General features: G+C 41.6%; 1 protein-coding gene across 1 annotated transcript; it reads right to left on the reverse strand.

Annotated features, from left to right (window-relative positions):
* Nucleotides 1-5923: 5923 nt before the first annotated feature.
* en1b (engrailed homeobox 1b) lies at nt 5924-10364 on the reverse strand. Its single transcript, XM_063211598.1, has 2 exons — nt 9550-10364; nt 5924-6905 (listed from the first exon to the last, which is right to left on the reverse strand). Exons 1-2 carry the CDS (start codon nt 10070-10072, stop codon nt 6586-6588), a joined length of 843 nt encoding a protein of 280 aa, XP_063067668.1. The 5' UTR covers nt 10073-10364; the 3' UTR covers nt 5924-6585.
* Between the last annotated feature and the right edge of the window lie 4062 nt (nt 10365-14426).

The following is a 14426-nucleotide window of genomic DNA, read 5'->3' on the forward strand; positions in this document are numbered from 1 at the left end:
GCAGCTGGGAGGATTTCTCCAAAGGAGTTCTGGACAGAGTGAAAGGATGGTCACAGGAGGATGATCTAAGGAGAACGCCAAGTGTCCATGGGTCCATGTGTCTGTGTGTGTCAGACAGAGGGCAAAACAGGTCCGTTTTTAGAATCAGCGAATTTGGATCTGTTCTTTTAACCGCATTGAGCTTGTTTCTTTATTATTGGGTGTGCATTTGTCAGGATAAGTACACATCTATCTGTTGTCTACCGATGACGATGTGTGTGTGTGTGTGTGTGTGTGTGTGTGTGTGTGTGTGTGTGTGTGTGTGTGTGTGTGTGTGTGTGTGTGTGTGTGTGTGTGTGTGTATGTGTGTGTGTGTGTGTGTGTGTGTACTCTACCAGTTATGAGCGAGAACACCCCACCTCTCTGTTGCTGGTTCTGCCTCCCTCAAGGCAGGAGGCAGGCAAAGCTGGACGAAGGGAAGGGGAGGTGAGGGGTGGGGTGGAGGGGGGATCTGGGCGCGAACAAGACAGCAGCTTAAACGCATCTGAGTTTCTATTTGCATACTATTGCCCCAGTCAGGGTCACTGGGTCCTCCTGCTGGTTTGATCAGCGGAGCATGGGTCTGCCAGGCAGTGTATGCAAGGAAGACACACACACACACACACACACACACACACACACACACACACACACACACACACACACACACACACACACATGCGTGCGCACACACGTATATATGGGGAAAGAGATAGAGAGAGAGGGAGGGAGGGAGGGAGACAGTGTGAGTGGTTGTGAGAGAGATGAGAAGTACACATGCACAGGGGCAGGAACAATCATCTATGTGATGCAACCTCGAGTCACTGTAGTCATCTTTGCTCAACCGTTCGAGGCCAAATCCACTCGGTCCAGAAGAAGACCCCCCCCCCCCCCCCCAAAAAAAAAAAGTGACAATAATTTAATTCTTACCTCTCCTAGTCTAAGCCCCGAACAACACTTTCAGTGACTCCTTCAGCAGGAGTGGTCCGGCACTGGATCACAGGCGGCCACTTAAAAACTGAATAATAACGTGTCTCCTTTTTATTGCTCCATTTGCATATAAATTAAAGCCACATTGTAGCTGTAAGGTAGACTATGCTAAGTGTGCAGTTGATCCCAGAGCCTCTTTTGTTTTATACATGAATCCAATTATGCATCTGTTGAATGACTGATGTGGTAGAGCCTACTTGGCGTTATTTTGGTATTTCTTTGTGACTATCTTTATCACGGTTTGATTTGAAATTCTCCGTTTCTGATGTGGCCCGAAATCTACATGCACGCGCGCGCAGAACCATGATGCCAAAAACCTATCATCGGTCAGGTTAATACTCCTTAACGTGTGAGAGACATTGCGTTCAGCCAAGTAAAGATTTGCGTAGGCATATAGCTAGTTTATTATAAAGATAATTAGCCTATAAAGAATGCAACACGCACGATCTTTTTAAAACAAACTCGATGCATGCTGGGAAAAAATACCCTTTTATTATATCTGATTCAGCTGGCTGAATGTTGTTGTGTTGCAGGCCTAAATATGGAAACTTAAAAGAGCAGTTTACATTTTGGAGATTTAAAAACACCACCGTAGGCCACGCATTTCCACACGTTACCCTACCTTGAACTTCGTGTTTAGGGTTAAGGGTGTTCAGATGAATATTTTTGTAGACTCCCTAAAATTATGTTGCTGACACATATTTGACCACATATTTGGCATAATCACCTATTAATAATCATGAGCAATGCAGGCTAACCCCTTAATTCTGGTGATGCTCTGTTGGCTGATCAGGAATAGACCATCTAGGCCATGTAAATAAATGGGCCTAAATACATAAACGTTGGTAAATGGTAAGTTAAAACAAAGTATGATTTGGGATACACTTGTTATAGCCTACTTACTTGTACGGCTGACACTGTTCGAGATGAACTGTCTGCTATCCTTTCTGAGACATGTGACACCGACGTAGGCCTATCAAAAAACGGGCTGAGTAGTAGGCTACCTGTAAGGTAGTCCAATTATTTTACATAGTATTCATATGCTCTTCATAGCTGCCAATTCGGACCACATTTTAAAATGGCAATCAATTTCTAAGTTTAAATAGGCCGTAAAACCCTTCGATTTTTAAGCATGGTGGGCCTATGGTCTACGATGGTGTCTGGCGTAAAGGCAAGAACTTTCCATTCACGTAGGCCTAGCCTATATTTAGCCTATGATGGCCTATGGTCTTCACTTTGAAACAGGTGGGCTACACAAAAATCAAGGAAAGCTGTTTTCCCTCCTTTTAACAAGCAGTCGTCAGCTATTGGCACCCAGTGAACACAGAGCGCGTGGGCTATTCACAGTGTAAAATGAATTACGTTTCATAAATATTGCATTAAATGTCGTTTAACAAAGCCTCGACTGAGTAAATATATAATGTTTATTTCAATTAATTATTTATACGAATCGCGCGTGTAGGGCTATGTTTATTGCAACTCGCGCAGTTAATTGATCTTTGGAACCTGAAGCACCTTGAACAACAACGGCATATAATTAAGAACAACAAACGAGCTACCCGCAGGCCGCCGTGGTGGTTAGGGAATCGGTAGCATGCATGTATTTAATTAAACCCATGGCCATTTCATGCCTTACATAATGTATTTTCCAATACAAGCATTCTCACCAAAGAAATGTAAAAGGCCATCTTTCCAAGTCGGCTAAAACGCAGGTTCCAATAGGTTGTTCCCTGATCATTTGTGAGTGAATGTAAGCCTGTAGCAACACCAATAACAAAACATCTCACCTGTTCAATCTTAAAATGCGTAGGCCTACAACAGTTCACGCATGTGTGATATGCCCTGTCAAGTAATATTAGGCCTATAACTAACTAATAATTGAACACCCTCATTTTGCCACGTTTTACATACAACTCTATTATACACAGCTGCAATGGAGGAACCAAGAGCTGGACTGTGCGGGGCGACGTGTGTGTTTCGCTTCTGACATTCCTGTTTTAACATGCATTTGTCACATGGAATCCCTAAATATATGGGCCTATTAAAACCCCATGACCTCTTGTTTGCGTATCTCCTGTCCTCCTCTGAAAATATTCCTTGAGATAGGCTAACAATGGGCACAAGCCTTAACTTGCCTATAGTCTGATTTTTAAAAAATAACTTGGTCGGTGTAGAAAAAACAAACAAACAAAAAAAAACACCATCACCAAAAACAAAAAAAACTAAACCTATAGGCAATAGGGTAGGCACCCATTTGTCCGAGACAAATCTGGCGAGGGAAATGCCAACATAACGCACCACTGCACCCTTCAACAATAATAACAATTATTATAATAATAGCCTAATAATAATTTCTTAAACTCAGAAATAATGTTATGCTGCTGGTACGTTGGCAACCTTTAAGGCCTTGCTATACCAAACTGTTCGGGGCAATTGCACAAAGCATAACAGGCCTACTAAGCCTACCTCTTTTGCTATAGGCCTACCTAGGCAATAGGTTTACAGCGCCTAATAGAATTTTTGTGTGACGTCTTTCATCTATTCCTTAACACAGTTTAAAACAACAGCATAACCATTAAACGTCTGATTTCTAAACGCGCAAGACTGCTAATGGCTAGGGGAAACCCCGTTTCAATAACTCCAAAAGACAATAAAGCATAACCAGTAACTCGGCCTTCAGAATGGTGAAAACAAGTACGAGACACAACTGTTAGCTTTGCTTATTTCGGGAACACTTTCGTGTTAAATATTTTACCAACAACAGTGTTCAAATCCAAAGCCTTCAAATCCAGGACGCGCACTCGCGCGGAAAGCAACATGAAACACACGTGTACATTAGTAGGCAGTTAAAAAGGGTTAATTGTGAAGTGATTGGTATTAAAAGTGCCCAGACTGTCAGAAAAGTTACTAGTTCTAAGTGTAACCTCGTAAATGCATGCAAACCACTGAGTGTTTGTAGGTAGAGTAGGTGCGCGCCGCGCGCGCACACAAATACACTCCTCAGAAGACATCGCACAAACACACACACCCATGCACAGTCGCGCGTGTACAGACATAAAAGCAGATGGCCGAAAAAAAAACAGAACAACAAAAAACAAAGAAAAATAAGTTTCTTATTGTCACAAAGTAGCACCCATAAGTAGAATTAATCTTGTGGTTTAGTGGGAGAGGCTCATTACAAACATGCATCATAATTTGTCTAACACACTTCGCAACAGGTAGGCTACCGTAAATAACAGACAGAATTCCACAGAATCACTACAGGTATAACCTTTTGAACAAGCCAAAAATAACTTGGCTCTGTTGTCATCACTGTTATCATCACACAAACACCTTCACACTATTTAGGATCTAGGCTAGTCTGCCGGTGAAGTCCCTGAACTGGCCTGTTTAAAACGTGTCCATGTGCACTCCCAGTAGCTTTTTATTGTTTTGACTGCGTTGTTTGACCTCTAACCCAGAGTGGTGTGTTCCTTCAGTGCGTACTTTGATTGCGAGACGCCGGAACAAAAGAGCATGCTGCCTCCGTCAGTATACCTCTCCCCGGAACAGCAACACTACTGAGAGCGCGTGTGTGCGCAACTGGAAAACACAGGCGCGCTTATCGAACATCATCGGAGGTCACCACCAGGCCGCTGGGGCAACACACAGGTCGCCAGGGCAAACTCTCGCGTTCAAGCGCATAGCGCACGTCCCACGTCCCCCGCGCAGACAAGTGCCATACACGCTACTGCTAAATAAGCGATAATAGCTAATATTCACGCGCATAATTTTCGATTAGGCGCATGGAGAAGTATTTGAAAGACCACACTGGTGGTAGAAAACGTGTCAAAACAAAAGAACAATTTAAATTGCAACCCATTTCATTGCAATGCACGTTTCGCTGCGTGTTCCAATCCGTCATATACTCTGTATGTAATCAAATCTCAAATGCCAAAACCATTTTCAACACGTGGGGTCTAAGTCACACTCCTCAGACATTTGATTCAAAAGGAGTGACAAGAGCCACGTTGTTGTTGAGGACATTTTTTTAAATCATTGACGGGCATTTTTCTACCCTTGGTAAAATGGTCTTAATGGGCCAATGTAGGCTAGCCTAGTAACCAGTAACATGAAAAAATATTGTACAACTGAACAATAATCCAAACATGTAAAAATGATATAAACCCCGATGCGTTAAGACAACAATAACGGATTAGTAAAATGAAATGACAAATGATGAAATGCGCATGTGTGTGTGTGCCTTCGTGTGCGTGCGCGCGCCTACGCGCGGGGTATGCTATTGGAGAGCGGCATGCCCGCAGGTTCTCTGGAATGCTAGACTATACGCGTCAAAGTTCATATGGGTTTTAGGCCAGGGTTATAATAGTTGTACATGTATTAATGCACACTCGACAACTCATTTAATAAGTAGGCCTACCAGCATTAGGAACAATAGTGTAATTCATAAACATGGGGGGAAAATATGGTGGAAAGCACACACAAAAAAAGCATATGCCTGTGTTAACCGAGAATTTTGGTTTTACCACCTAAACAAACCTTCCCCATAAACTGGGCCTATTTTTCTGGTCTATAATATTTTGCCTTTCCATTACTTATTTTGCTGCTGCGGTCGTCATTTTCGCAATGCCAGGGATTAGGACAATTGTGCATGCAGGCTAAAACACACAAATAAACAAAATAAATAACGGTTAGCTGTTTCATCGGTGCAGAACGATAAAAGAATAATAACAGAGTGGAGCCTAAATTAATGAAAAATAAGATAAAATCCAAAAGCACGTGTCTAACAATGATACTTTCACAGTAGGCCTATAGCACATACATTCAAATAATTTTAGGCCTGTAGTTTTCATGACCCTTTGGTTGTTACACTGCTCCCTTGCTCGCAGAGCATCAAATAAACAGGCAAAAGGTCTCACAGTATACAACTTGACTTTATTTTAATTTTATTTTAAAACACTGTTATTGTGTTCTTATTCTGCGCAACAGAGCATTAGGCCTAAAACGTCCTGAAATTTGGTGAGTGTTGCTCAGTGCGACAGAAGATAAACAAGGAATGGCATCAAAATGTCCCAGAGAGCTAAGAGCAATCATATTGGAGAAAATGGATTCATGGCACATTCTACATTTTATTTCAGACTACATTTTCTCTGAACATATTAAAATCTTTGGCTTTAAGCGTTTCAGTTTACGCAATCTATGTAACTGTGAGATTAGGCAGGGGGCTTGGGTTGGACAGATAGGCACAAATAAAAGTCTAGAGAGAAAGACATTTACTTAAACAAGGAGCAACAACATCGGGATGGGCAAACAAACAAAAAGATAAAAATCTCCAGCAAGAAGGGATCGGTGCCCTTACCTGAAATTAAATATATACAACATCATAATGGTTGGTTATATATAAATCTTAGTAGTGTTCATGTTTTATATACTTTTGTCCATATATTGTACGATAGACAAATCTTTTTTTTTCTTTTCCTTTAAATAGCACATGTCCGTCTCCATTTGCATGTTTCCTCAAATCTTCAATAAAAAAAATCCAATTTTGTGGGTTTAGCGTACACAAAACAAGCCTTTTTATTCGCTATCCTCTTTCTCGTCTTGGATTGTTGTCGTGGAATGGTTGTACAGTCCTTGTGCCATCAGTTGTAGAGCTAGGCCGTTCTTGTACCCGGTGGCTTTTTTTATTTTCGCTCTCTTGTTTTGGAACCAGATTTTGATTTGCGACTCATTGAGATTCAGTTCTTGGGCCAATGACTGTCTCCGTTGTTCGGTTATATAGCGATTAGCCTGAAACTCTGCTTTAAGTCTCTGCAGCTGTTCAGCCGTAAATGCGGTTCTGGGTCGCTTGTCTTCCTTCTCGTTTTTCTTCTTTTTCAATTTTCGTGTCCTTGGGCCTAGTGTGGAAACAACAATAAGACGAAGACATAAATATCAGCAAGCCCTACACAGGAAAAACATCAGACAAACCTTTAGACGCGATTTTAGTTCACCATTTATGGATAGCCTACCAACCCGTTACTAATGATCGAGTGAAGAGGGATATTATAATCTCCCTGGCTGATTCTGAACAATAGAAAATAGGCTAAACAGTGCACACCAAGGAAGATATGCGAACAAATTAATAGGCTACTGCAATTGGCAATTTGTAATACATGAAGCACTGCATGTTTTAGTCAGAATTCCAACTTGTGGTTATTGGGCTGGTGTACTGAATGAGTTTAGCAACGCATCTTGGCAAGGCCTATAACAAATCTACACCTTTAGGATTCCTTAAAGCACAGGGTAGGTGTAGGCTAGAATAAATGCAGGCAATGATCACGATTCTACATTACACCACATCACATTTTCATATCAACTAGCCTATGTATGAAAATTATAATACGAAAGCCGAAACTTGCAATATTACACGCAGTCATTGGTGCCGTGCCACAGGTCTGTGTAGTGTCTTAATAATAATAATAATATCTACAATCAAAACAAATCTAAACCCAGTCCTCTAAATGTTGTCGGGCTCATCTTGTGACCTGTTGTTTTCAAGAAGTATTTCATTTACTTAGGCCTACATTATGGAATAAAATAGACTAGGGCGATTATACGCCCCATGTACAACAAAGGATAACAAAACAAAACAAAGCGAGGCTATGGAAGTCATTATGCATTTCCCACAGTCAGAATGTGGCCATTTATTAGCCTACAAGGATTTGGGTGACAAGCCCTGCATCAACTGCGCATGTGAATAACTGTTGATCGTTGGTATATTTTCTATTCCATAGCCTATTTTGTCTTAGGAAAATATATTTGGTCCTAAGTCTACTGTTTTTCTACCATGTTTTTGTATATTTGCTCTGAACCTTAATTGCATTTGTTACGCAGGCCCTATAGGTCAAGTGCAGTAAAACAGATAGCAATTTGACTACTTGGTTTCACAGTGACGTATAGCCATAAGTACAGCAGGCCTATCCAGTCACAAACGTTCGAAAATGTGCGATTACGCACACGTTTTCAGCACATTAGTTACACCTATATACATATATCAATGGAATAGAAATAATCCCAGAGCAGCCCCTTTCATGACCGTACAGTGAAATAGACATTGAATTGTTTGTTTTAATGACTAAATCCAATATGCGCAATATGGCTAAATTATTTAGACCTACATAATCATGAATATAGATGTTACATAAAATGGGTGGATATGTATTTTACTTTATATAACTATGTTATTATACAAGAAGGTATTTTCACTTTCTACTTTGTGTATTATTCCTTACAATATGCACATACCCGACACGTAGGCCTACAGGAGAGGGGACATATGCCTACGGCTACAACCGCGATTAACTTGGACTAAACATGGCGCGCAATACCTACGTAACAGATAATGTTATTTCTGGCTCATCGCAAAACACCACAGCCCCACCCTTTGAAAATCGAACAGCTGATGGTTTGTCTATGTTCAGTATACCTATATGATAGCTCAATCCACCAGTCTATCAGTCTACCCAATCAATGCATCTTTTCTGTCTGTTGTCAGACCGAAGTTTCACCATAAACAGCGGCAAGGTATTACCATGCAGGAGCCTTCTGTTGTAGGCTAGTGTCCCAAGCAGACCGACGACATGATGCAGAATACAATATTACATCTATTATTTTAAACTACAACATTCAGGTCATATTAAAATAAAGCAGCACATGCCTGTACAATTGTAGATGTATTTCTACAAAGGCCGAATGTTTTTCTACTGCAACGTAGGCCTGCTGTACGAGGCCCACGGCTTTCAAAGCAACACTTCATAACTGTTGTTGGCTATCCGTGGTTACTAACAATCAGTGTCAAAACAAGTCCGTGTAATTTAATTGTGTTTAATATTGCACGTTTTATAAGGGAAGACAACAGTGTCCAGAAAGCTCCCGTAGGCCTATCCATTCATCCCGTTCACGAGGTTATTCTTGTGAAGGGAACATTCTGACTGTTAGTAGGCCTGTCTTAACCAGCAATGCACATTTAGTTTTGTAACTAGGCTGCGAGGAGAGACGGGGCGAATCAAGTTCACCCCCCCCCCCCCCCCCCCAAAAAAAAAAAGAATGAATGTCCGAGAGAACAATGTGTTTTGAATTTGAGGCCTGTGGCATTCGTAAAAGTCCGAAACTTTGGTCCACCACAGCGTTTTTGTCTAACGATGAAGGCGATTGAAAAGTCGAATGCTTCTTCTTATTGAGCATTACGCACAAGCATTATTGAGCATTAGACTATACACATAGGCTCGGTTGTTTCAGCCACTGTAACCACCTCTCTGTGTGTGTGTGTGTGTGTGTGTGTGTGTGTGTGTGTGTGTGTGTGTGTGTGTGTGTGTGTGTGTGTGTGTGTGTGTGTGTGTGTGTGTGTGTGTGTGTGTGTGTGTGTCCGCGTCTAGCAGTGGTAACGCGCGTGAATTGCGCCGCTATTTGTTTCGAACGCCGCGTCTACTTTTTCTTTCTACAGAGGGTCATATTCGAAAACAACAAGCCTGAAATTATCAATAACTAAAAGCGCCTTACCAGATGACGGTCTGTCCGAATATCTTGTACAATACACCCATGCAGGCCACAGCAATGGCTGGCTTTCTTTGGGGGTCACAGTGCCTCCATTACTCGCGTTCGTAGCATTAACTGACGAGGGATTTTCTCCCAATCTCTGCGTACTAGTTCCATTGCCCTCGACTGCCTTTGATGAAGACGTCTGCTTGGAAGTCGGCGATGAAGAGGAAGACGAGGACGAGGAGGAAGAAGTGCTGTCGCTGCTGCAGTTCGAATCCTGACAGACGCTGCTGGCGTGCGATGGCCTTATGACCAGAGGGTTTACATTCTCTCTTCCCGAAGTCTGCGCTCGTTCACGGTTGCCAAGGTCCTTCTTGCACCCAAAGTCCGGACGCAGAATATTGTCAATAAAAAAGTTTGTGGTTCTGTGTACTTGCTGCGCAGCTTGGTGAGGCATGATCGGCGGGGAGGGTAGATTCGGCGAAAGGGAAACGCTCTCCCCCTCGGTCGAATCGCGACTGTTTTGATCCTTATGCTCCTCCATAATTAGAATTGCACAGATTCGAACGGAGCAGTTGCCTGCTTTCCACGCCAGATTCCACTTGTTGATCCGCAATGTATCCAAATATCAGCTACAATATGGTTGTCGTCGATATAATGTCAGTGGAAGGTATGTGAAATACCTTTACTGAATTGGACAATCACACCATCGGAATGCTTCCAGTGGCCTCGGCGTTCCAATTGTCAAAATATGCCCGCTAGACAGTGACAGTTCATCGCGCGATGCTTCCTTGTCCCCGACTTTCTCTCGCGTATGTTCCCGAGCTTCCCAAACTCTCCCTAAAATCGCTTTGCCTTTCACAGACGTTTTTACATCCACCGGAAGCACGTGAGCTCCCACACACGTGCAGTGGACCAATCAGACGCCGTGATCCTCCTTGACATAAGTGACGGAAACCAATCGGCGTTTACGATCCTCCACAAATAAATAATAATCGGGCACCGAGAACCAAACAACCGTTAACATGACTGCCTTCTCCATCCATACAAAAGCTCCTCAAAGGGGTTTTCGCCAACCCAGCAATGGCAATCCAAAGAGAATGAATGCAATGCAATTACAGTAAGGTGAGGGCCAGCAGGATGTAGGCTATGGATAAGACAGTCTGAAAATATACATTTCTGAAGGTAATCCTGCCATAGATCGATGCACCTAATAGACAAAAGGCAGGTCATGACAACTTTAAACAAAGGCAAACGAGTAATTATATTGTAACATTGTTTTCAGTCATTTTTATCTCATATAGCCTAATATCTCGACAGTTGAAAAATTAATAGTGACGTGCCAGGACTTTGAAGGCCTACACAACAATAACAACAAAATATTATTCCTAATAAAAAATAATAATGTGTTCTGCGTTTTATTATTATTATTATTATTATTATTATTATTATTATTATTATTATTATTATTATTATTATTATGCCTATTGTTATTGATATTATTATTACTATTAGTATTGTTGTTATTATTATTGTTATTATTATTATCCTAATTGTTATTATAGTTGCTGCCTGTTATTGTGTGTAAGAAACAGGCACATTAGTAAAAAGCCATTAGGCCTAAGTGTTTACCTAGGGCCTATGTGAATAGTTTTGATGTAGGCTTAAATTTGATATCATTTCACAGATTGTAGATATTATGGCCAGGAAGTCGGCAAATGAAAGAATTGTTCAGAAGAGTTCAATAATGGGCTATGACGTGGTGTGATTTCAGTGGGTAGCCTATACAAAATACAGATGTGCTTGTCCGTTGATGTCAATAGGCCTAGCCTATCTTTTGTTATTTAGAAGGAAAGATTGTTTTGTTTAAATAGGCAGCTGGCAATTTTATCATATGCTAGGCCTATAATTTGCTCGAGTTGCATATGTTTGTTAGTCGCTTTGGACAAATCCATCCGCTAAAAATATTGCAATGTAATCAATGAGTGTATGCTCGAATGTTATTTGAAATGAAGGTCATTTTAAGTAGGCTACCTATATGCAGCTTTGGCTGTGTTGTGCTGGTTGAAAGGACACACTGGTGGTAAATTCAATGGCACATGCAATGGTTACAGTGTGCGATGGAATTGGACATAGCTACAACACAGGCCTGCGCACGTAGGAACAGGGCAAACGTGATAGACGATGGAGGGAGGTATGGTGCACATTGCACTGCACAATCAATTATTATTTATTAAAGAATTCGTCTAGCAGTTAAAAATGACAGCCTTGGCAACACCGATAATCTCAAGCCAACAAATGCCCACTCTTGGCAAGTCTGGGGGCGATCGCAAAAAAACTTAATTTCATTATGAACTTGTGAACTTTTCCTGTATCTATTGCGCATGCTACTCCTGGCGAAGAATAAATAGCCTAATACATAAACAATCACAACTAATCATAGAAGGGTAAACGTTGCCTCTAATAGTGTAACATTTATTCTCATATAGCATGTAGAAATCTTTATTTCCTCCCCCACCCTCCCGAAAAGAAAGCTAGAGTGGGTAGGCTACTTAATTAAATTCTAATTAGGACACTATCAATATGCTATTTAGCCAAGTAGCCATTGTGAGAAGCCGTCCTTTTAAGGCGGCAAATGGACTCCGGCTCTTATCTTGCCTTCAAGAGACGCCTTGAGAGGGGTTGCAAAAGATAATTTATAGCTTTTAATTACTCTTCATTCCGCGTGATCAGCTTGGCGTTCATCACCGGAGAGTGAATAAAACCCAGTCAAAAGCACTGTCACTATCCCCTGGCAAGACGCTTAATCAAAGCAAGCAGAGCCATATTACACACAGCTCGAAGCGCTACGCAATTTCTAAGGTGCTGATAAAGGCCACTGAATAATGCGGGAGTCATCGGAGACACCATTTACAGAAATGACTTTATTGACGGTTTAACGTTTGTAATTCATTTTACCTTTCATCTACTGGGTCTGGATTTGTTACAGTAATGAGATGATAAATGGCCTGACGGCCCGTGCCCCGTATAGCCTATTGAATGTAACACTCACAGCCTTTTGCTAAATGTCCCCGAAATCACTTAAAAATCGATGTTGCAACTATTTTAATTTCATTATGGCCCAGTTTGAAATATCGTCAATTTTCCCCTCTGTGAGTCACAGCACTAACAGATAGTTAGGAATCACACTTTTGTGAGAAATGTGTAATTGCAAAAGCCTATAGTGGATGCTGTTTGCTTAGAGATGCCGTTTCACTTGATCATATGGATGTATCCAAGTCGGTGGCGACGCATAGCCTGGTTTAGTACTGAACAGGTCATTTGGCTTCAAATACATTGGGCGAAAATAAACATGGGGAATAAACCCATCTAAACCCATCTCACTGTTGCACAAGTGAATATGTAGTCTAAATCGTTAAAATGAAGGAAAAGAAAAATAACCCACGCGGTATATTGCACGCTGAATGATTGGCCTCGCATCCTATTGGTAGACACCCCCCACACCCCCACCCCCGAACGGAAGGAGAATGGGTCCTCTTGAGAGTCACCAGTTGCAATTATGTGACAGTGAGATCAAACTGTAGCCTACACACATCACCACCTTAACCTGTCCCTGACGGAAACGCGTGCGTAAACGCGTGCGTAAAGCAGGTCCGTGTACCTGCCAGTCCTAACGAACCATTTCAATTAGCCTATCACAGAGGACATGTGGGGTTGAATACGGCGGATGGGTCAGTTAAACCATTGAGAAATTGAAATTGCCTTCGGATTTGGCGTCTGAAGTGTGGAGTTACGAGCAGTAAGCAGCCAGTGAACATGTGCTATAGCCTACTGAAGGCTTTTTGTTTCTGAACGTGCAGGTTTTGTGCAGGGCCAAATCGTTGAATAAGTTTATTGTCTTCTGGCCTGGATCAAACGGGAACATGTCATGATGGACTGTATAACACACGTGGCAGCGAAGAGTAGACTAGTGAACTTTCACTAAACGAATATACTAAAACGATTATTCGGTGTACGATATAATAGTTGGCTGCCTATATCCCATTATCCTAGCTATGAAATGAATATGCGCATTAATAATAAACATTGTTGTGAGAGGATGCATTTGTTGAGGAACCAATGGGGCTATGCATTAGCCTAGGGTACTGATGAGACAGACAGATAGATATTTTAATGTAGCTTTAGACTATGGCTATTGGCCATTGGCTACATTATCCGTGCATTTAATATTATTATGTGTGTCCTATCTGGTCATAAACGAATTTATTTTTTAGGCCACAGTCGTACACTGTAATAGTATGCAGCATATACCCCCCCACATACACACACGCGCGCGCGCCCCCGCGCGCACACACACGCACACTGTCAGCAGAGCTCTGACATACTTTCTTGGCAACTTCAAATAATCCTGCTCCCACCACAATGAAAGAGGTATTTTAAAAGAAAAGATATGTTAACGTGGTCGCGGTGAAGAACAAATACAAATAAGGCCATGATGTAATGGAATGTATTTCGGTTTGTGTTGTCAAAAACTAACTCATTTAAATAGTATACGGAATTACACCATTGGCAACATTTGGACACTTACCATTTGGTGCGCTATCCACTTGACTGGAAAGAGGTCGCGGGGTAGATCATTTTTAAAGATGGCATACAGCGTCTCATTTTAACCTATGGTAGGTAAAAGGAAGCCAAATCCAGGGCATTTGTTTTGGAATTATGCTGCTTCCCAGTGGCCACGTCGGGAACGGGTTGTAGCCTAATGCAAAAACACATCAAATTCGTGTCACGTTCAATTCCCTTTCAATAGTTTCCTTCTGAAATTGTCATGCAAAATACGCACGCATGGGGTCCTCATAGACAAGAGGAGAAAAGGAAATGCTATGGGACAAAAGTTC

Source organism: Engraulis encrasicolus, chromosome 12 (assembly GCF_034702125.1).
Source record: "Engraulis encrasicolus isolate BLACKSEA-1 chromosome 12, IST_EnEncr_1.0, whole genome shotgun sequence".
NCBI lineage: Eukaryota > Metazoa > Chordata > Actinopteri > Clupeiformes > Engraulidae > Engraulis > Engraulis encrasicolus.

Coding starts and splice junctions, on each gene's coding strand:
- en1b (XM_063211598.1), bottom strand. CDS start 10,072: ATGGAGGAGCATAAGGATCAAAACAGTCGCGATTCGACCGAGGGGGAG. Junction 6,906..9,549: donor TTCGGACAGACCGTCATCTG/GTAAGGCGCTTT, acceptor TTTCCACACTAG/GCCCAAGGACACGAAAATTG.